The sequence below is a fragment of the Tripterygium wilfordii genome, chromosome 12 (genome assembly GCF_013401445.1).
Source record: "Tripterygium wilfordii isolate XIE 37 chromosome 12, ASM1340144v1, whole genome shotgun sequence".
Classification (NCBI taxonomy): Eukaryota; Viridiplantae; Streptophyta; class Magnoliopsida; order Celastrales; family Celastraceae; genus Tripterygium; species Tripterygium wilfordii.
This window is the reverse complement of record NC_052243.1, coordinates 9,067,900-9,092,089: the sequence shown is the minus strand read 5'-3', so window position 1 is coordinate 9,092,089 and position 24,190 is coordinate 9,067,900. Positions and strand designations below refer to the sequence as shown.

The 24,190-nt window shown below is 37.2% G+C and overlaps 1 protein-coding gene across 4 annotated transcripts; it reads right to left on the bottom strand.

The window, feature by feature from the left end:
- Positions 1 to 15,764: 15,764 nt before the first annotated feature.
- LOC120011024 lies at positions 15,765 to 22,744 on the bottom strand. Of its 4 annotated transcripts, XM_038862032.1 has the most exons (10): positions 22,610 to 22,733; positions 22,004 to 22,113; positions 21,086 to 21,866; positions 19,388 to 20,523; positions 18,375 to 18,672; positions 17,938 to 18,162; positions 17,438 to 17,611; positions 16,637 to 16,834; positions 16,432 to 16,545; positions 15,765 to 16,255 (listed from the first exon to the last, which is right to left on the bottom strand). In XM_038862032.1, exons 3-10 carry the CDS (start codon positions 21,785 to 21,787, stop codon positions 15,941 to 15,943), a joined length of 3,162 nt encoding a protein of 1,053 aa, XP_038717960.1. In that variant the 5' UTR covers positions 21,788 to 21,866; positions 22,004 to 22,113; positions 22,610 to 22,733; the 3' UTR covers positions 15,765 to 15,940. The 4 variants fall into 4 exon arrangements, with proteins under 4 accessions (XP_038717960.1, XP_038717959.1, XP_038717962.1 ...); XM_038862031.1 differs by lacking the exon at positions 22,004 to 22,113 and having other exon boundaries at positions 22,610 to 22,744; XM_038862034.1 differs by lacking the exon at positions 22,004 to 22,113 and having other exon boundaries at positions 15,765 to 16,252; positions 22,610 to 22,744.
- Between the last annotated feature and the right edge of the window lie 1,446 nt (positions 22,745 to 24,190).

The window sequence follows — 24,190 nt, the reverse complement described above, 5'->3', positions numbered from 1 at the left end:
CAACTTTCATGGCAGGACGGGAAAACACATAAAACATTCAAAATAAGAGTTTTAAAGAAGGCAAATGTCTTGGACATCCCTTGTGGTTGTGGTCATTTTTACATGCATCTTTCATTTTGAGTTTATAAGAATTGGACTCCCTGTGCTTTGATTTCGTGTCATCGCAAGTCTTTTCGTCCTTTGATCATCATTTGACCAACGACGGATATCAAAACTGCGTCGTTTTAACTTAATAAAATTGAAAACAAACCCCAAATAAAATATTATTTACTCATGTTGCACTCTCCAATATCTCTCCTTCATAGCCCTCAAATCCCCATACACTCTCCGATCCCTCTCCTTCACAAACTGTCCTTCCACTCTCCAATCCAGTCTCTCATATTGTCAATGTACGCAAACAGAGTACCCAAGCTGGCTCCTTGCGATGAGTCCAATTGCGATTGAGATGAGGTCGGTGGGGTGATTTGTGGTGCTGGCAGAGAAGAGCAGGCGGCGCGGATTGGGAAGTTGGTTTCTTTGGTGAGTGGAGAGAAAGACAATTTGGGGATTATGCGTGAAGAGAATGATCGTTGAGCGGAGATTGAAATTGAACGAGACGGAGAAGATTTAGAGAAGGGTTTTACTAATCTGTAGTGGAGGAAGGCGGCGCGTGTGAGAGGAGAGAGAGAGAGGGAATTGCGAAGCTCTCCATGTTTGTGTTGTGTATTGGGAGGGAGAGACTTGAGAGAGAGGGAAGTGCGCAAATCTGTATATGAGAGTTCACGTTCGTACGATCCGACAAGTGAAAATTGTGTTTTAGTGATAATTTTCTGGTTATAGTGATAATTGTTATAATTTCATCCAATAGAAGTCACTTTGGGGTTTGAGTAAATAGTGTTAAATTTGGGTTTTTTTCAATTTAATTAAGTTAAAAACGCACCGTTTTATCATCCACCGTTAATCAAATAATGGTCCATATCCGGATGGAGGGACTTACGGTATAGCTAAAACAAAGAACAAGAGGGTCCAATTCCTACGAATTTAAAACGAGGGGTACACCTAAAAATGACCCTAACCATATGGGTGTCCATGAGATTTGGCCTTTAGACAAATAAGAGTATATTGGTATTTCAAAATTTTAGTCATTACTTCTAACTTTTTTATCAATGGACGGACCTATTAGAACATGTCACCGCATTTTTGTCATTTTCTCAAATTTTTTCAAAAAAATCATGTAAGAAGCAGGGATGTATCTAGGACTCAGAACGAGAGTGGGCCCTATAGGGGTACTGCCCCCTTTTTCTTTTTTCTTTTTTGCTATTGATATGTTGTTTGTTAATGATAAGTTTGATAAATGCAACTAGTTCTGTAGAATTAGGGGTGTCAAAAATAACTAAGAAAATCGAACCGCCCGATTGGCCGATTCCTATAATACACATACATGAAAACCGAATTAATCGATTTACTTAAGACTTAAAAACCGAATGTCTGGTTGGTCCAGTAGTGAACCGAGGTGAATCAACCGATATATTATATTAATAAATATTAATAATATATATGTAATATTGTAAATATATTATATATTTAATGGCTTAATGGAATCTGGACCATTGATTTTTGAATCAATGGCCAAGATCTTAGGGAAATTAGTATTACAAATTGCCTTTTAGGCTTTCCTCTTCTCACTTTCTCTTTCTCAGTCTCAGCCTGTTATGGAGTTGTTGGAGCAAGTCCTTAGGCTTGGTAATAGTAGAATAAGTTCCAACGTGAAAGTAGCTAGTTTGAATAATTCCAAGAAGTTATGATTTGGTAGGAGATTTTCTTGGTTATTTGTTGCTTGAATTTAGGTGAAGTCTGTTATTTCTATTTGGCTTGTTCCTATATAATGTAATTTCCTTGATGAATAATGCAAGCAGAATTATTACCTTGCACAACTCAGTGTTGTTTGGGAGGCTTGGGTTTTCCTCGAACTAAACCTCTATCTCTCACCTTACATTGCATCTTTATCCAGTTAATTGCTTATTCTTTCTAGCATCATTATCAAAAATAGGTAAACAGAAGAACAAAAGCCTTTCCCAAAACCAGACCGCAACCCCTCTTAGACCCATCACACGTTCAGTCTCTCTGGAACGTAACAAATTGGTATTAGAGGCAGGCATGGAGGAGCAACGGTTGGGACGATTGGAGAAGGATGTCAGCTTGTTAAGTGCTGGGCAAGAATGAATTTTTAAGGAGATGCAGGAGATGTTTTCCGTCATGAATACTAGATTGGATCAAATTTCTGCCAGCCAAGTTCAGGATACCAGGGAGAGTTCTCATGCTCAAAATCGGAATACCAAGGGCCGAGCTGTTGGAAACGGAGGAACCAACCGTGAAGGCTCCACCACCCAATATTTCCCTAAGCCAGTGAAGCTTGATTTCCCACGCTTCAATGGGTCAGAGGACCCAACGAGTTGGCTTTGTCGTGCTGATCAGTTCTTTGAACTCCATCAAACTTCGGAAGAAGAAAAAGTCCAATTAGCTTCATTTTATTTGGATAGGGAGAATTCAAACAGAGTCTACACTGTAGGTATGGTCCAACCTTATACCAAGACTCCTTTGGTGAATTAACGAAGCTGCAGCAGACTGGTTCTGTAAGAGAGTATCAAACGCGTTTCGAAAAATTACTAATTCGGGCAGGGAAGTTGACTATGGCGCAACAAGTGAGTTGCTTCATCAGTGGATTGAAGGACAATATCAAAGCTGATGTTCAAGCTGGCAAACCAGATACTCTGTCGGCAACCATTGGGCTAGCAAGATTATACGAGGCCAGGAACCAATCCCAACGACGCTTCACTCAATCTGAAGGACGCAAACCAATTTCTGAACGTCCTCCAGCCTCTAATTCCAGTCCCATGCCTATTAAGCGGTTAAGTCCAACAGAACTTCAAGAAAGAAGGAGCAAGGGTTTATGTTTTAATTGCAATGATAAATTTGGTCCAGGACATCGATGCAAGAAATTGTTTTTGATTGAAGGATGCTGGACAGACAATGATGATGATGTAGAGATGGAGATCGAACAAAATGAGGCCTTGGAAACCCCTGAAATCTCAATTCATGCCATGTATGGTGCACGGGCTTCGTAGACCATGAAGGTGCGTGGACAGGTGGGCCAAAATCAAATCACTCTCTTGATTGATTCTGGAAGCACGCATAATTTTTTGGATAATGAAATTGCTAAAAAGCTCAACATATCTCCCAACTTAGAAGGAAGGTTTGAAGTTGCCGTAGCCAACGGAGAAAAGATTCAAAGCTCCGGCCGTTGTAAGGGAGTTTGTAATCTAAGTCAAGGGGTGCCCATAACCACAGATTATTTCTTGCTGCCATTGGTAGGTTGTGACGCGGTTTTGGGTGCACAATGGTTGAGAACATTGGGACCCATCACATGGGATTTTTCTAAGCTCCAAATGAACTTCATGTCAGAAGGCAAAGAGGTGGTGCTCACTGGTATAGTTGTCCCAGAGAATAAGATGGTGGACGGGGAAGAAATCAAACAGGAGCTTAAAAAAATGAAGGAAGGAGCCCTGTTGCAGATTTATTCTCTATCACTACAAAAAGGTAACCATTTTGCTGATTCTAAGATGGAATTACTAATGCCAAAAATGCAGTCTATCTTGCAGTCTTATGAAGATGTGTTCAAAGAGCCCCATGGTTTACCTCCCCAAAGGACCCAAGACCACAAGATTCCCTTGAAGTAAGGAAGTGGTACAGTTTGTGCAAGGCCATACAGGTACCCTCATTACCAAAAAAATGAGATTGAGAAATTGGTGACAGATATGCTGAATTCAGGTGTGATTAGACCAAGCCAAAGTCCGTATTCATCCCCAGTTTTATTAGTAAGGAAGCATGATGGGTCATGGAGATTTTGTGTTGACTATAGAAGCTTGAATCAGATTACAATTAAAGACAAATTTCCCATACCAGTCATTGATGAATTGCTGGATGAACTCCATGGAGCCAAATTCTTCACCAAGTTGGACCTAAGATCCGGGTACCACCAAATAAGGGTGCATTCTGATGACATTCCAAAGACTGTGTTCCGGACACATCAAGGACACTACGAATTCATGGTAATGCCCTTTGGACTCACCAATGCGCCATCCACCTTTCAATCTCTAATGAATGAAATTTTCGAGGCATATCTTCGTAAGTTCATCTTAGTTTTTTTTGATGACATATTAATTTACAGCAAGTCTTGGGAGGAACATATGAAGCATGTTAAGATTACATTAGGTATTTTGAAAACTCACCAGTTGTTTGTGAAAAAAGAGAAATGCACATTTGCTCAACAGGAAGTGAAGTATTTGGGGCACATAATATCCGCGGAAGGAGTGGCAATGGATCCTGAAAAAATTGCAACAATGCAAAAGTGGCCCAAACCAAAGACAGTTAAGGCATTGCGAGGATTCCTCGGGTTGACCGGATACTACCGCAAGTTCATTTATAATTATGGCAAGATAGCAAGGCCATTGACTCAAATGCTGAAAAAGGGCTATTTCACATGGAGTCTCAAGTCTGAAGAGTCATTTGAACAACTCAAGAAGGCCATGACACAAGCGCCTGTGCTAGCCCTTCCAGACTTCAACCAACCATTTGTTGTTGAATGTGATGCGTCTGGGTCAAGGATTGGAGGAGTTTTAATGCAGGAAAAAAGGCCAATCGCTTTTTACAGCCATGCTTTGCAAGGAAAAAATTTATTATTGTCAACTTATGAGAAAGAAATGTTGGCTTTAATTCTTGCAGTTAAAAAATGGAGGCCATACTTGTTGGGAAGGAAATTCATTGTTCGAACTGATCAGCGGAGCCTGAAGCATCTATGGGAGCAGAAAATCACTACTGCAGCACAAGAGAAATGGTTAATGAAGCTTATGGGGTTTGAATTCATCATTGAGTACAAGAAGGGGAAGGAGAATCATGTAACCGATGCACTTTCACGTAGAAATGAAGATGGAGAATTAATGGCTTTGACTACACCAATTCCAACTTGGCTGGAACCTATCAGGGAGGAAGTGGCAAAAAATCATAATTTGCAGCGGCTAGTAAAGCTATACCAGCAGGGAGAAGCTGTTGGACCATGGGATTATAGAGAAGGTATTCTTTTCTTCAAGAATAAAATTTACTTGTTGGCTGATTCTGTATTGGTTCCGGTTATAGTTAAAGAAATGCACGACAGCACTCACGAAGGATATCACAAGACATTGCAGCGAATAAGGTCAGTTTTTTATTGGCAAGGAATGAGAAAATTTATTCGTGAATTCATCAAGAATTGTGAAACGTGCCAGAGACACAAAGGAGAGAATCTTAACCCAGCAGGGCTCTTGCAACCACTGCCGATTCCTAACCAAGTCTGGGTTGATATATCAATGGACTTTGTGGAAGGTCTTCCCAACTCCAAGGGGAAGTCTGTTATTTTTGTCGTTGTCAATAGGCTCTCTAAGTTTGCACACTTCATCCCTATTTCCCATCCATATTCAGCTGCCTCCATAGCTCAAATATTTTTTGAACACATATTTAAGTTGTATGGCATGCCTAAAAGCATTGTCTGTGATCGAGACGTCATTTTCACTAGCATCTTCTGGAAAGAGCTTTTTAAGTTGCAGGGGACTAGTTTCAACTTCAGCTCTTCATACCACCCAGAGACGGATGGCCAAACTGAAGTGGTCAACCGAACACTGGAGATGTACCTTCGTTGCTTCACGAGCCATAGGCCAACCGAATGGACGCGATGGATTCCTTGGGTCGAGTATTGCTATAATACTAGCACCCATTCTTCCACCAGGAGAACTCCCTATGAGATTGTGTATGGTAAGCTGCCACCTACACTTCTATCTTATGTTCCAGGCACTTCTCCAGTGGAAGCGGTAGATCAAGAATTGAAGGATAGGGAGCTTGTTATCAAAGAGCTGCGAGACCAATTGAATGTGGCACAACAACGAATGAAAAAATTTCATGACATCCACAGGTCTGAAAGAAGTTTTGATGTTGGAGAGTTTGTGTATCTCAGATTGCAACCTTATCGGCAAGCTTCGTTAACCCTTCGTAGAAATCTCAAATTATCTCCAAAATATTATGGACCATTTGAGATTATTGAACGAATAGGGGCAGTGGCATACAAGCTCAAGTTGCTTGAAAACTCAAAGCTACATCCAGTATTTCATGTTTCTTTGCTTAAGAAGAAGGTTGGAACGAAGGTCACAGTTCAAGATCCTCTGCCCATCATTCCTCAGGAGGGGGGCTCCCCTGTTCCAATGCCTCAAGCAGTTCTCGGTCGGCGGCGGAAGAAAGGCAACGACGAAGTTTTAATTCATTGGCAAGGTTTATCACCAGCGGATGCGACATGGGAAAATCTTTATGATCTCAAGGTGCGGTTTCCTGAGGCTACCCTGGAGGACAAGGGTGTTTTGTAGGGGGAAGGAATGTTATGAAGTTGTTGGAGCAAGTCCTTAGGCTTGGTAATAGTTGAATAAGTTCCAACATGAAAGTAGCTAGTTTGAATAATTCCAAGAAGTTATGATTTGGTAGGAGATTTTCTTGGTTATTTGTTGCTTGAGTTTAGGTGAAGTCTGTTATTTCTATTTGGCTTGTTCCTATATAATGTAATTTCCTTGATGAATAATGCAAGCAGAATTATTACCTTGCACAACTCAGTGTTGTTTGGGAGGCTTGGGTTTTCCTCGAACTAAACCTCTATCTCTCACCTTACATTCCATCTTTATCCAGTTAATTGCTTATTCTTTCTAGCATCATTATCAAAAATAGGTAAACAGAAGAACAAAAGCCTTTCCCAAAACCAGACCGCAACCCCTCTTAGACCCATCACACGTTCAGTCTCTCTGGAACGTAACACAGCCTGTCATCTGTGACTCTATTCCACAGTTCGAGTCTTCTTCTTCAGTTCTTGTCTTCTTGATATCTCTTACGAAGCAGCCCTCACTGACTCACAATTCACAGCGACGACATCACTCACACAGTCATGTCCTCCCCCGTCACTATTGTCTACGACTCTGCGCTCTCGGACTCACCGCTTAACGCTCACTCCATAACCTCTCAGTCTCTCTCACAGATTCACTGCTCACGACACATCTCATCTGGAGTTCTCACAGTCGACTCAACCTCTCAGTCACTTTTCTCAACAGTCAGCTCAATCACAATTTAGGGTTAGTCTCAACTTTCTAATTTCTATGCCTATGTGATTTTGGTAGTTTACAGTTTTAATTGATAGTTTGCAATTAGAGGGAAAATGGAAGTAATTTGCTTTTGTCAAATGTGGTGAGACACATAGTTCTTAAGAAAAAAAGAGAGGGGTGCATACTGGGTGTAATAGCAAGATCACACAATAGAGGTGAAGGTCCAGGGAGGAGTTCGAATTTAGGGGAAAGACAGAGACATATGGCTTTGGTTAAACAAGTTGGTTGGAAGAAGAACATGTTCAGTTGTTTGCATTTACTGTTGATACTTGATAACATGTATTGTTGCTTATTGTACAGGTGCAGTATTGTTGATTACATGTATAGGTATAGACTGTACAGTACATGGATAGGAATAGATATTGGATAGGCCTTGTTATTAATTTTTTAGGCCCAGTCGAAATCTATAACTGACCAAAACCCACCGAAACCAACCAAACCGAATGATCGGTTTTTCGGTAACCATATTCATGTTTGGGTGGTTTGTGGTTTGTCACAAACAAAAAACTAAAAAATTCGGCCTAGGGATACATATCATAAATAACCAACCAATTCAGACCCTATACATAATTATAACAATAGCTATTATAAATTATTATGTTGATATTACTTATAAAAATGTTACAAATTACAACTCTTCGCGACGATTTTTCATTTTTCGATTGGACACCCCCTACTAATACCTATAAAATTGTGTATAATACATTTTTTTGATATTTGAATGTTTTAGAGGTCAAGTCGAGACTCAAAATTTGCACGTTGGAGCTCTGAATCGTGTAAATATAATTCTACACTAAACTAGTATGCATGCACTAAATTTATCTATACTAAATTTATCTGCACCAAGTTTTTATGTACGAAATTTATCTACATTATCTATTATGCAGTATTTAATGTGATTTTTTTATGGTTAGTATATATTGAAATTTATCTACACTACCCCTAAATTACTGTGATTTTGTTATGGTTAGTATATATTAAAATTTATCTACACTATCCCTAAATTTATATACGTTGTAGATAAACAAAAGTGCTACACATCCCATCATTTATCATCCCAAAAGCATCCTAACAGTGTGTGACACTCATTCTTTGAGTGTGGTGACATCATATCAAGAGCTTCATCAAAAATCACACCCAATCAATGAGTGTGATGTATTGCTGAGATGCTTTTGGGATGATAAATGTTGAGATCTTTATCATTTTTGGCAGATAAATTTATTTGTACTAAATTTTTATGTGAGATTTTTCATCTCAGAATATATCGATGATGAATCTCGTTTGAAAGAGTTTTCTACGTTGATTTAGAATATATAAAAAAAAATTTTAAAATCTATCACGTATTTTGAGAGAAATCATTTGAAATTTCTTTTAGTAAAAGAACTGATGATGTCATGCAAATGTGTGTTGGAGAAAATGTGGGAGAGTGAATGAAGAAAAGTGCCAATTAACACTTTGTCATTTTATTAATGAAAAATGATGTATGGGTAATTTAATGAGTTATGTTCTTATCAATAAAAAATTTTAGCTTCTACTTATAGGAACATGTTTTTCCAATCGTGTTCTTAGTGGTAATTGTTGGTTACGAAAATAAATTTTAGACATCAGCGGAAGCGTATTACGATCAGCTTAGCATACGTACAAATCAAAATTTAACAAATGATACCCTACAACCCTAGTGTACCCCACGGCCCAAGTATGTATTTCGCCTAGCATCCATCTAAAAAATGTTATTCGATTACATATAATATTTTAACATGTTAACCGAACACACAAGATCAAGTTATGAACTTTTATAAATAATCCTAGCATACTTCTAGGTTTATATGTAAACAAAATAAAAAACTAGATCTAGCACTCAAAGGTGGCATCAAGAAAGTATAGAAATCAACCAATCTCCTTGATTTCGAGGTCCTACGCTTTCTTCAATTCTTGAACGCACAAACCACCACTTCGAGAATGCCTACATCGTTTCCTTGGTATTCCCCTCAGCGTGGTGCTGGGCCATGCGGCCCAGCGCACAGCATTGGTTATGCGACAACGCTGTCTACGCACTTGCTCTAGGCCTTGGTCCAACAAGCCATTCCAGTGCTATGCGCTGGACTGCTCCCTTGCTTTTCTCCTTGGGCTACGACACCTTGTTCGGCCTGCACGCACCCAGTCTGAGTCTAAACCACGTATCTGAATTAAATTCATGTATCTTTATTTTATTAATAAATACTAGTTACAAGGAATTTCTATATCTTTACAAAATTAATTTTATTCTTAGGTTTTCTTTGGTAAACCAAAACCCATAAAATTAAACTTATTGTAATACAAAACCTTTCCTTAAGTTTCTAAGCATAGCCAATAGTGACTTTGAGATTCTTGTCAATCTTCCTTTAATAGGATGCGAGACTAAAGCGGAGGTACCAAGGGCACTTTGCAGGACATACAAATCTAAACTCCCGAAATATTATCCTTTACTGCCAAGCCCTATGACTAGGAATAATATTTCAATCCAATGTCCGTCTGACACCACCTGAATTATGCATGAACTCCTAGAGATGTACGATTCTTACATTGAGACTTTTCTTATTTAAAAACATGTCCCTGACCTGTGAGATGTGTACAAGTATATCCTCCGTGCAACACCCGATAAGTTGGAATGAGAGTTTGTGTACTATCAAACACTTCAAAGTCCATATTTCCCTTGAACTCTCAGTTCCTTTGTATCTATCCACTAAGTGTATTAGATTGACTCATCGATCAAACTAAATACTAACTCTTGATCCATAAGGACAAGTATACATAGTTTTTGAATAGATTAATTTTATAAAACCCTAGATTTTGGAGGGGTCTAGATGAACTAAATTTTAAATTTTAAGGAGATTGAAAACTTGGAAATAAGGGCATGAATGTAATAAAAATAAACTTTTGGGTAAAGGAACGAATGAAGCACTAATTTGGAAATACTAGAAAATACCTAAACCTAGTTTACTTTATAAATACACATCTCTTACCGATTTTCTTTCTTAAAAAAACCCTAAATACCAATACTGGGCAGTCGCACAAACCTGTTAGCCAAGCCAATGAGGTGATCACCGAAGTCATCTTGGTGATCGATAATTTTGGGAACGCAAGGATTTGAAGTGTGGACAGAGTTGTGTGCATGTGCGGGGTCTTCGGATAAATGAGGAAAAGAAAGAAAGAAAGAAAGAAATTATCTTGCGAGATCGAGAAGACGTAGTAGATGTGGAGGACGCTTAGTTTTGTCTGCACTGCCATTGAGGTAGGGGTTCTCACATTTTTGGCCTCTAGTGCCCGACATTCTTTTCTCGTATGATTCTGTGAATCGCTCTTTTGCTTGACTAGTACTTGATATTTGTTCTCGATTGTTTCATGTTCCGTTCTTGGAAATCATGGTCATTTCTTGTTTCGTCTTATCGTTCGTGATCTCTATTCATTCATCTTGCAGTAGTACACCCGTTGATAAATTCCTTTCCGTATTCTTGATTGTTCTTGATTGTTCTTGATTGTAATTGTGCTTTGATATGATATTCGATTGGTTGTTTGGATTTGATTATCCTTGTAGTTGGTTATTTTGTGCGATTGATTCTCTTGACTTGTAAACTTGGCATGAAACCGTTTTGGTACTTTCAATTGTTAGAAAATGTTTTAAATAAGCAAATTTTATTCTAAAACATTTTTGCCTTAACATAAAATATTGAAAAATATTATTTATATTTCTTTATAAGTTTTATGTGTAAATCACATAATAATATTTTGAATTTTATTAGGTTCTTCATAGAGCCTTGCATCATATTTTAGAAAATAAAATATATTTTCTAAACAAAGATTGAATCATTTAGCGTGCATGAAAATTTCTATTGAAGACATGCATCATGATTGATTGGTTGGCATTAATACGATAACATTGTTGTTTGTCTAGTTGTTGAGGAATTGGGGTGTTCGCTTTGTTGTTGTTAATTTGTGGTTTGTTGTTAGCTATATGTTATTGTCATCTGGTCGGTTGTGGTTTGTGGAGTTGTATGGATGGTTGTTGGTGCCACGGTCTCCGATGGTTGTTCTGGACTATCATGTACTGCTTTTGAGAATTGTGGATGGTTTTATGTGCCACGACCTCCGACGATTTTCCAGAGTGTCGGGTGCTGCTTCTTTGAGATTTATGGATGGTTTTGAGTACCATGACCTCCGATGGTTGTTTCGGACTGCCATGCGCTGTCTTTGAGAGACGTGGATGGTTTTGAGTGTCATGGCCTCCGCTGGTTGTTTCGGACTGTCGTGCACTGTCTTTGAGAGAGGTGGATGGTTTGATGCCACGACCTCCGATGGTTGTTCCGGATTGCCGTGTGCTACGATTGATTGTTGTGTTAGATGGATGGTTGTGTTGGAGCTGTGATGTGTATGATTGCATGAATATATTGCTGGTTCATATAAAATGTCTTGTGGGTATTGACTGTGAAATGATTATATTGATTATTGTTTGCCATTTTTATTTTGATTGTTTTAGATTCGTTTGTGTGATTGTTGTGCACCTACCACATAGGTATCTGGGGTCCTATCGGATATTTACCCCTATTGGGCTTTATAGCTCACCCTCTCTTTCTTTGTTCTCCCCACTTTCAAGTGAGTTTGTTGATGGTGTCCAGCTTTCGATGGCGTGATCATGGTGACATGGATACTAGGATCTGCTGGGTTATGGGTAGTTGTGTTAGGTTGTTGTCAATTAAGCTTTCGCGTATTTAATTTGGTTGATTGTTTTGAATATTTTTATTATTTATTTAAATAATAAATGCATTGTGAGGATTTTGGCAAAAAAATTGGTAGTCGAGGTTAGTTTGGTCTTTTCGTAGATCCTCCCAACGGGACAGGTCGTTACAAATTTGAACCTCTCAAGTGGCTGCTTACACTTCTGTAACTCAAAAGTACATGAATGACTATAATGTAGATGTGCTCTCATATCCTAGTGGCATACTCCCAATCCATCAAATATATCAATAATAACAAATTTAGTGACACTCGGACAATAACCAAGTAATGTATGTTTTGTGGTTCCATTCATATGTGCACACTAAAAGAAACATTATTTTACTCTCTTTTTTTCATTTTAGAATGTTGATTATTGTACTTGATAAAAGTGACAAATAGTCATGACAAGTCATAATCACTAACCAACCTAATCATTCATTTTTTTATTTTTTTTGGTGACAATGTCAAGCCGGTACTTATTAGTGTACTTTTAGACATTTAGATTTAACAAAAAAACACATGGACATAAAAATACTCATGGAATGATCATTTACCTTTATACCCCCTACTTCTTTCTTCTCTTTATTTTCTTTCTTTCTTCTCCATCTCTCTTTCATCTTTTTCTCTCTCTTCTTCTTCTTCGTCTCTTTCTCTTTCTTCTTCTTCTTCTTCTTCTTCTTCCCCTCTCTCTCTTTCTAGATCGCTCTCTCTAGAATTGTTTTTTCACAATTTAAAGCTTAAAAAACTTTAAATCTATTGTTTCTATTATTCTTTACTTTTATTTAGGTGTAAATGTTGGGTACATGATTTTCGTTCATGATTTCATTGAGTTTATGAGTGCTAAATCTTAAATAAGTAACCTGCCAAGTTCTGCAAAATCATTCAGACATGTTCGTATTATTGTTTCATAATAAACAAAACCCTTGTCATATTTCTTAATGGAGTAAATGATCTTAAAAAAATACTCAATCTATAGTACATGGTTCTGCATTACAACGTCAATACATTAACATGATAATGTAGGTCAATATTAGTCTAATATTAATTTTTGAAACAGTAACATTAAAGAAAAAGTCTCAAATCCAAACGATATCGACAACGGTTCGCTACATCACCACCGCCATTAGACTCCCCTCACTGAGACGCACAATGCCCAACCAAATTTTGTCCAAAATGGCCACTGGAAAGGGACACACGAAGTTGGTACGTTTTGCATATGATCTCATATTTGTATGATCTCAGATCTGAACTCAGATTACAATCTCATATCTCATATTACAATCTCATATATCATATTACATCTCAGATCTAACAAGATAAAGATGAAAACTAATAAAAATAAAAAGAAGGATAATAAAAAATGAAGAAGATGATTGTGGCGGTGCGATGGTGGTGGAGGAGCGACGGCGTTGGTGGAGATGAACACGGACAGTGGCAATGGTGGAGATGGAGGCAAACATGACAATGGTAGAGATGGAGAGTAGGTGTCTTAGATATATATATATATTTAAATTCATGTCTATTGAAGAACGGTAAATATGAGATTATGTAATAATTAATTTTTAAGAGGTACTCAAGTGGAAAAAAATATACTTATATGTAAAAGAGAATTTTTGTTTGATTGATGTGTCAAACATTTGTCAAGTGGGTATTAAAATAACATTTTCCGTTTTTTTTTGCATGATTATCACATGGTATCTGTTGAATCGTCTTGCAATGATGACATAGTTTCATTTGTAAGAAAGGATGAAAGTGAAAGAAATCAACTTTTCTCTTACGTCCTTTTGGGAGGTTTAGACCATACACAACATAACTCTTAACAAAAACTCTAAATCTATAATAAAAGTACACTTTTCACAAATTTTACAGTTTTTTTAACATACTCACCACACAACATATACTCTAAACCAAACTCTAAATCATTTAAATATTCAATTTGATTCTCTAAACTCAATTCTTTTTAATTTAAATCAATTGACATAATAATAAATCTAATATTAATATATTTCTAAAATTAAATATATTTTAACAATTTGATCTTTGTCCTTTATAAACAAAATGACCGGTGCATGGGTGCAGTGTATATTATATATTGTTTTATAAACAAATTACTTTATTTATGATATTAATAAATTTAATATGCAATTTGTTGAAATCATTAAATTTAAAAAATACATATGAAAAGATAAAGGATATTAATCGATGCGGGGGACCTACACCAATTAAAAAACTATTAAAAACACTTACAGTTGCTACAGTTGCTACAGTAGCTTGTACATTTACTGTGCTACTGTAGCAAGCTCCAGCTTTGGAGGAGTTTTTACAGTCACTGATGAGCACATTTTTCGACCAAAAAGTACTTAAAAACTGGATACTTAGAGCATCCACATCAGATTACCTAAACATGAGTCTGTCTGTAAAATTTAGAGATTTTGTCAAAATAGAGCTCTGCATCAGATTACCTAGAGGTTCCCTATTTTACAGAATATGAACAGTAGTTCCCTACATCTAGAGAACCACTATTCACTTCCCTAAACATAAAATAATATTTTTTACTACTTTATTTTCTCCTCTCTCCTCTCTCCTCATTTTTTCCCTCCTCTCTCTCCTCACTCCTTTCTTTCTCTCTCTTCTTTCTCTCTCCTCTCCTCACATTTTGACTCCTTTCTCTCTCCTCACTTTTTCTCTCTCTCTTCTTTCTCTCTCCTCACTCTCTCCTCTCTCTCCTCACTCCTTTCTTTCTCTCTCCTCTTTCTCTCCTCACTTTTTCTCTCTCTTCTTTCTCTCTCCTCAATTTTTTTTTCTAATTTTTAATAACATTAATTTATTATTTTAATTAATATATTGTTTTAAATGTAACTAATTTATTATTTTAAATAGAAGTAGTTTATATGAATAGAATAAATAAAGGAAAGAGAAATAAATATTATTTTAATGCAATAAAGAATATGATAGGTAATCTGATGCAGTGTTGATTGGATAGGGAATCTGTAAAATAGGGGAAAGTGACATTTTGTCTGTATTTTAGGGAATCTGTTAAGAGAAACTGATGCAGATGCTCTTAGAGTGTGTTTAGAGCATCCATATTATCACTCCAAATCTCTGAATATTTGTCACTATTAAGTACTAGATTACAATACAACCACATTGATGAGACTCTTGAGCTGAAGAAAGTGTTTGATGGGGGGAGAGAAAAAAAGAGAATAAGAAAAGTAGAAAAACAGAAAAGAGAGAAAAATATGTGACATTCTCTGATTGATTGTGTTTATCACTATTCATCCATTTAGACACACTCTAAATATGAAGTGTTGAGTAAATTTCTATATATTTAGAAGTGTCAAATATTGACTATTGTGAGCAACTAACACTATATTTCACCATAAAGTTATAATTCAAGCACTCCAAACTCTTATCATTGTGGATGCTCTTGTAGATTGAAGGATTTAGAGAGAAGAGAAGTGAAGGGAAAGAAAGGGCAACTACATTTATCTCATGTTTGGTTAGATAAAAAAGAAATGAAAGAAAAAAGACTTAATTTACTAATTTACCCTTACTTTTTATGTTTAAGTATTATATATGTACAATGTTAAAATAGATTTTTAACTTATAAATAACTTAATTAATCATTTTTTCCCTCCAAATGATCCCATTTTAAGAGGAAGAATTTTGACAACAATTTAATAAAATCTTCCTCTCAAATGCCCTCAAATCTAAGGAAACTAACTCACTTTCCATTCCCTTGTCTTTCCCCCAAATCCCTCAATCCAGACACACCCTTAGAGTTCAGTGTGTGTTTACAGCTGCTGCTGTGGGTGCTCTAACACCTTGGTTCACCATACCATACCATGTATTTGACAAAGTAATTCCGTACATCATCACATGGACAAACCTTAAGACTAAAACTTGACTACATATTTACAGCTCAATAGGAAAATAAGAAGAAGCACTGATTCTTTACATATATTGGTAACTAACTCGAACCATTACTCGCTGCTGGTCCATATGTCCCGGAGGAGTTCATATCGGATAGCATTTCCTTCTCTCTTTGGCTTTACTGGTAAAAGTAAAGGCTCCGAGGCATTAATGAAGAGTGACTCCAATGGCGAATTCAGCTCATCAAGCTCATCGTCACTTGTGTATGATTTTCTAACCACCGAAGACCCGCTTCTCCTCAGTTTGCACCGACTTCCTTCCTCTCCAATAAGAACAGAAATGGAAGTAGCTGAAGGTGATGAATAGACTGGAGCTGCAGCACTGAGTGGGAAATTTGTGACAGAGTCCTCAGCCTCCAAAGTCTCCTAAAGCAAAATAAGCTACATCGGTTCAGATATCTATTATGAGCTCGGATATCTAAGCACAGTACATAGATTTGCTACTTCATCATAACAAGAATAGTATTTGCACTAATACAGGTCCAGGGTAAAGAAAACAAATATTGCAGAATCAAAATAGTGTAACTTTAGAATGGCCAGACCTCAGAGTTTATAGCTTCAAACACATCATCTGGAATCGGGTCTGGGCAAAATTCGTCTGGGACAAAGTTGTCAAGAACCATCTTGATCAATGGTGTACCAAATGTTGGGCAAACCTTCAAAAATTGAATATTTAGCATGTTGAGCAAGGACCACAAAGTATTGCCTACAAATATGCATAGAAGCATATGTGTTAGCATGTCATACCTCTTTTCTGACGGATCTGCTTAGGAGCATGTCCTTAGGAAGCATCATGAGATCGCTTAGTGCATTGAGGAGATGGAATGACTTGAAGGATGTATCTTGCCTCACTTCTTCATTCTCAGTAACATCATGCTCATTGTCAAGTGATTCCTCATCATCCATACCAAAAAGGTCAGTCAGCCATCTAGACCAAGTTCCAACCTGATGTCCACATGAGATGATGGAGAAGATATGTTTAATTGAAAAGAAAAGTCGTGAAATGCACTCATAACTATTAATATATCTTAAGGTTGTCAAAACTAAATAGAAATATAGAATCAGGATTTACTTTGTTGGATTTCAAAAGTAGTTTCCTCTAAATACTATTTACAAAAATGAATACGATATCTTATTTGGAATGCCCCATTGACCTAGTATTCGGAAGAAAAAAAGGAAAATAAAAAAAGAAAGAGGAGAAATGAAGAAAAGAACACGAGAATCAGAGTCAAAAAGTTTTATTGATAACGACAATTACATATGTATATGTGTTGCTCATAGGTTTCAGATCAGGGGTAGCAAGCGGTCTTCCTTACCGCAGTAGGACTTTCAACGGCAACAATCAGGAGAGGAAAAAAAAGAAGAAGATAGATCAATCAAAGTCTTCAAATATAAGAGTTCCCAATATGATGAGCTTTTTTTGTGGAAAAATATATCTCAGCTCAGACCAACCCACAAGCAAAAAAAGAAAAAGAGAGGTGGACTTTATAGTGGAAACGTAAATTAGAATTAACTATGAAATAAAAGTTTGCACTTTGCACTGCTGACCGCATTTTTTAGTTGTGCACCGGATCCAAAGCTTGTTTTCCCAGCTTGAATAGGCAGAACCTTGGAGTTGCTTATGGGGTCAGACACAGGATCAGTTGGTATCTCATCAGCAGATTCACGAAGAATGGCATTGAACATGGCCACATCTAATCTCGCAATGCACTGCTCCATTACCTGGACATATTATAAAACATAATATATTGGTTCTCACTTGGCAGAAACATGCAGGAAAAGTAAACAGAAAACAAGTAAACCACTCACAGAAAACAACTCCCAAATTTCATCCTTACCCATAAAAATAAGCATTCTGAGTGACTGGAATTACCCTTTCTTCCTTCTATATACAATTAGCAATGTGTATTATTTTCCGAGTAATTGTCTTCAAAAATTTTCCAATGCATTTCCAAAATTCCTCGGATGCTCATATATATATATAATATAAAGATGTGATATTTTCAAATGCACTATTCACGAAGAGAAATCGTAAAAGAAATGAATACCATTCTAGCCAGCACAGGCAAGCAGCCACACTCATGCCCTCCAGCTCGAACAGGACAAAGTCTTTCACTGGCGTCCTTGAAAGCATTCTTCCAATGGTCTAATGAGAAGTTCTCCTGTTCTTGATCACATGAATCAGGTGTCCTTCCACATATATTCCTTGAGCCATAACCAAGACCTTCATCAAATGACTTTGTGGTAGCAGAATGCATGTGTGGAGTCAGGGTCTGGAAAAAAAAAATGGAGAAACACAAGAGCACGTGAGTTTATATAGCTAATGGATGATTATGATTTTTGTCTTCCAAGATATGATAGAAAGTATAAGAGCCCATACCCAAAGATAATATCATATAACCAAATTGATGGATTGTAGAATGGGCTAAGACTTCTCATTATAAATTAATAGCTCAAAGAAGAAGAGAAAGAATCAAGGTATTACCTGCCACCAGATAGACTCAACAGCTCGGGAGAAGATCCAAGCTTCAACTTTTTCCAATGCAGACATAAATGTCTGTGGATCCTCCCAGTTGCTAACACTTCCATACAAAAAACCTGAGCTATCCTTTACACTGGGAGAAGACTTCTTCCATTTTAAAGGGGATGATGATGCTTTGTTTCCCTCTCCAGGACCATTCTTTGCTGCATGTGAGCCAGCAGAAGATGGAAGCTCCGCATCCTTGACTTCTCGGCTTAATATTGCTCTCAAGGCAACAGAATTTGATAACCAAAAAGTCAACCTGTCATTAAAATATAGAAATCGTTAACAAGCTCAAGAAGAATTTCTCAAAATTTACTTAACAAGCAGACACAATTAGACTTCATGCTTCTGCAGCTACGGTTTAGTAACATGGGGACAACAATCTCTCCTTAACAACCTCATGATGCTTTCCCAGGAAATTTAACCATTTATTAATTTAAAAGGTAAATAAGTGAATTCAGTCACATTACGAAATGCATGAATTGCATTACAATGGAGCTAATTTAGTGTTCGCACAGCACCTGCCCCTTTTCCCACTATCAATAAAAAGGGAAGACTATTTTTGTGGTTGACTAAGAGCTATTAGATTCCAACATTCGTGCCAGATAATGATTATCACTTTAAATCATTAAACCACGTGACATCAAAACAGCAGGGAACTTAAATGGCAATACTAAAGAACCTCCATTCTCCAAATGGCATATAAACTAAGGGCTTGCCCGTTTAGAGGGTTGGGGGGTGTTCGTTCCCAACACCTCCCAAACCTTGACCGTTTCAGGCTTTCGGGACTGTTGGGACAAAACCTCTCTATAAGGTTATCTATAAAATCCCAACACCTCCCAACCAACACCCCCCCAACCCTCCAAACGGGCAAACCCTAAAGGTAGGAGTTTAGAGCATTATAAAGGTAGATATTTAAATCATGAAGAATATAGCACGGAAAATGCTAAAAGAGACTAAGTTTTTGTAAATACCTGGGGACGTCATTTCCGCATGCTTTTGCAACCAGAACTAACCCTGAAACAGCACTTCTAGCTGAACTAGCTCTTCTTAATTGGGAGCTTTCCCTGCAAGCATGAAGATACAGCCTAGAAAGGCGTCGTGCTGGAGCATGGACCTTACTCATTGAACTTCCATGCTCGGCAACCACCGAGTAAAGAGCGGCCTCAATCGCAGCAGCTTCTCTTAACTCTCCCTCGAGCATCTTTATTTTATGCTCCAGATGCTGGACATTGCTGTCTAAATTGGAGACGGCAGTAAGCTTTGGATAAATCTTAGCATCTTTTACGTCATTGCTTCTGAGGCTTCCTGCACCATTGTGCAAGTATCCAGAATTGTTGACGTGCTTCCCTCCACTTTGCTGATTACCATCACAGCTCCTGGCCACATCTGATAGCGACCGAACAGACTTCCCATGCTTTAACCTCTCTGTTTTAAGGATATTTTCACTGGTGAAAGGAAGTGCATCATTTCCCAGTGAAGTTTGATTTCTGATAGCCTCTTCTGATGATATATTTAATGATGTATCTTGCAAAGCATGCTTGCTCATTTCAAAATTTTGTTTCTCATGTCCATCTTGTTGTTTGATTTCATCTATATCCTCCACGAAATCATTATTCATATGATCAGGAGCTGTTGCATCCTCTGGGGAACCTGTTCCAGATGCCATCTCCTCAACCACCTCAGAACTGTCATGTAAGGACTGCACTGCCACTGGAGAATAAAAAGATGAGTTATTACAGCTCTGGTGAGCATCACGCTCCTGACTAAATTCTCCATTATTGTTCTTTTCCAGGATGGCAATACTCTCGTCCTCTTTGTTCTCATAAGTGAAAGATGATGAAGATGAATGAAGACCATGGCCAATGCCATTTTCCAGGATTGATATTGGAGAAGAATTAGGAGAGCTTGCCATAGACACATGATGATTTTCTGCACTGCCAAGATCAGAAAACAAGTCTACAGAAGTAGCTGAATATGATTTCCTCTCCAGGTTTTCATGTGATGCATTCCGCAACATCATATGTGAATTTACAGAGCCCACCTTTGAAGCCAAGGAATGTTGTATGCTAGCCACTCTGTTGCTCTCTTTCAGTTTGTTTAATCCATTCTGCAATATGGATCCAATATCAGTTGATTTTTTATTCTACATGATAATTAAGACAAAATTGATGTTTCAAGTTTCTTTTTCCACTATGCTCAGTTGCGGTCCCAAGTAAAGCCCGAAAATCTAGCAATTTAAAAATCTACTGAGCCGGGAACAGTGGCACCACATGACTTCAACTGTTTAATAGTATAGCAATTCACCGGCAGATAAAGGGAGGTTATTCATTTCATCTTCCCTGCAGGATCTTGTCCACATAACAATTAATCAAGCAGCTCATGTGTGGCTCAGCATATATATTTCCACATAAAAGTCAGGATTAATCGAGAAGGCCGGTTGAATCTACCCTAACTATAGTTTTAACCAATAGCTGGGCACAAACACGACATAACTTGGGACGTTAACGTAAGCTATAGATTTATTAACTGCTGGGAAAAATCACTACAGTATCAGTAGTATCGGATTCAGCAGTAGAAAGCTGATTGAAGTCTATAAATTAGTTTAGTTATAATATAATCAAATAAAGAATTCTTAGTCAAGAGAAAAAAGAAAGACGAACAATACATACCTCTTTACTTTGAAGTGGTAATTCCCCATTAGACTGGAAAGCAGAAGAAGCTGCCTGAGAAGTGTGTGAGGAAATATCATCATCTTGGAAAGAGGCATTTCCAGCTTCCTTAGTGTATTCCTCATTCATCATGGCAGAGACAGATTCAAGACCATTTTTGTCCAGCAAGGCTTCCTTTTTCAAGCTGTCTCTTAAAGAAGAGCTCGTGGAACCCTTTTCAACGGGATTGATTTTTATGTACAAGACCGGTTCAGACGTGTTCTTAAAGCTCCTCTTGCTGTTCATTGGCGCACTTAAGCTTAAGGTCTCTTTAACAACGCCATATTCTGCCAAGTCTATAACAGAAGTTGCCAACAACATATTCTTATCCCTCCGAGGCTCATACAAATGGAATTCTAAACAGTTCTTCTGGAATGTCTCACTATCCCTACCTCTGATTGGCATTTCCCTCAGAAGAGTCACGGGTAGCCTAAAAGACTGATTAAACTCAATTTTTCCTTCACCAACAACAGACCCAAGTGATGGTACAACAGTGTTAGTAGACCCTGTATTGCGGTCACCATTTTCCCACTGAATGAGGACATTGCGAAGCGATCTCAGGGATTGTGATGGGGGCCAAGGTTTTATCTCCTGAATGTGGATAAGATAGTCAACCTGAACAAAGGAACCTTTCTTGTTTTTCACATTCAGACCAAGAACCATTGTGGCACTAACACTTTGAGCTGAAGGTGGGAACTGTTGCAATGTGATTCAACGTTTACAATCTCAAGAATCCTAAATACTGCAGGTTAGAAACCCAAAATCAGGTGTATGTATTCTACAAAAAAAAAAAAAATTCAACATACAAATTCACAGAAAATACAGGGAATATCAGTTTGAAAATATGTGTAAAGTTCAAAAAGAGTGCTCTTCACTTGCCTCATACGAGTTAAAACCCAAAATTGATAGCAACTTAAGCTTTCTTCTTCTTTTTTTCTTGAAATCTCAAGAGAACGAGCAGACTAAGAAGTAAATTCTACAGATCCTCACTGGAACAACAAGCCGAGATTATTTTACAAAAGAGGGAGAAATAAGAAATAAAAATAACAAAAATGGAAGAATCAGAGCAATAAATGCCTTCACGTTGTATAAAGTAGCCAATTATGACCAATTACAAGCAGCAAAGCTGAAAGGATTGCTAAAGAAAGATCACAAAAAAGTAGAGAAAATGAAAAAGAATTGTATTCCATTAAATCACTGGAGAAACTAATCAAGGAGAAATTTTTGCTCGCCGAACACACCCACAAAGAAAGCTACAAACCCAAAGTAACAATGTTTTTCTCACTTAATACAGATCGATTACATTAGATCCAGCTGAAGTAAAGTTAGAAAAAAGAAAGAAATAAGTTTTTGAGCAACTACTACCACAGAAAACAGAGTGTAATCACAATGCAGGCATCAATTTAACCAAACACGAAACAGAAAAGCAGAAAGCTTCATTGAATTTCTACACAGAAATCAGTTCTACAAAGAGAGACATTTTACCTACAAATGCAGTGTATCAAACAACAGAGAAGAAAGCGAGCAAAAATGGGTTGGTCTCGGTTTGTCGGTCATCGAAAGACTGAACAAGTACGTGAGTGTAGAATCTGCGGAGGGGTTTGAATGAGTGACTGATAGAGATGACCAAAGAGAATTTTTGCTATAAATATATTAATACATACATAATTATATATATATATATATATATATATATATATATATATATATATATATTAGTTTTAGAATTCGGACCCACAGTTTTGGGCTTAGAGCCATTAGAGAAGCACCACCAGACGGTGTCGTTTGTAAAGGACTTCTGTCGTTGTGCTCTTGCTTTTGTGAATTCTGCAAACGAATGGTCCCCAGCTCAGCTGCACCCTAATTTTCATGGACGGTGTAACATACGCGATTTTAAGGCATGTGTCAAACACGCAAACTAATTATATTACACTTGGAGAGAAATTGCATGTGTCAATACAACGAGCCCTAAGAGATTAAGAGTCGATATAAAATCAAGTATAAATAACTACTGGCTTGATATTCTATTGGTGAATCTATATGGTATCAAATCGTGTGAACTCGAAAGATTCCAAGCTCAATTCTTAATGACAATAATATTCTTGTCTCCATAATCTCGATTTTGACTTAATTTATCATAAATTATGTGTGCAGTCCTAACGACCCATTTTGTATGTCATTATTGTATTTTCATAATTATGTTGAGTATTTATGATAACCAATCAATTAGGTCTAATTAGTCTAAATTAATTATATACTCAAGATAATTAGAAGATTAAATCAAATGACACAATTTGTTTTTTTTTTTTTTTGAAAATGATTGAAACCACAATATTGCATTCCATGAGAGCAAATGTTAAATTTCGCGCCACGAAAGCAGTCTAGAAAATTATAAACACCAAACAACATCGAACTACAACGAACTATATCGTATTACACCAAAATACATTGGACCATACCATAATATACCCAAGGAGCCTAGGAAATGACAAAATTTGTTAGTCTCCATATATTAATGTTTTATTTGTAATTTTAAATTATGAATTAAAAATTATTCAAATTGAGACTTTATTCTCCACAAATTGTTGACAATAATATACTTTTTTGCACGTATTAATTTAATTTGTGTTAAAAGTATTAGTCATGACAAAACGTGGCAAAACTTTGATAGGAAATAGGAGGAAAAAGAAAGATTGATTAAATGCTGAATATGTTGATGCGCGTGGGAACACGTTGAGCTTGATGCGCGTCATTTCAGGCAAGGTTGGCACGTGGTAATTGCCGACATGATTCTGGTGCCACCAATATTCCCTACCTTTTCTTCTACCCATTAAATAACAATAAATAGTTTGTTATAATACTACAAACTTGAAACTGCAAGCATTGATGGAAGTTTAAAGTCGAAGAAATCTCTGGTTCAACAACAGCATGTCAGCAACAAACAGAAAGAAGAAGAAGAAGAAGAGGTTCAAGTGTCCATTCTCAATGTCATTCCAACTTGAAACAAACTTCACCAATTCAAATAACTAACTACTCAATATTCCACAACAACTGTCACTAACTGAA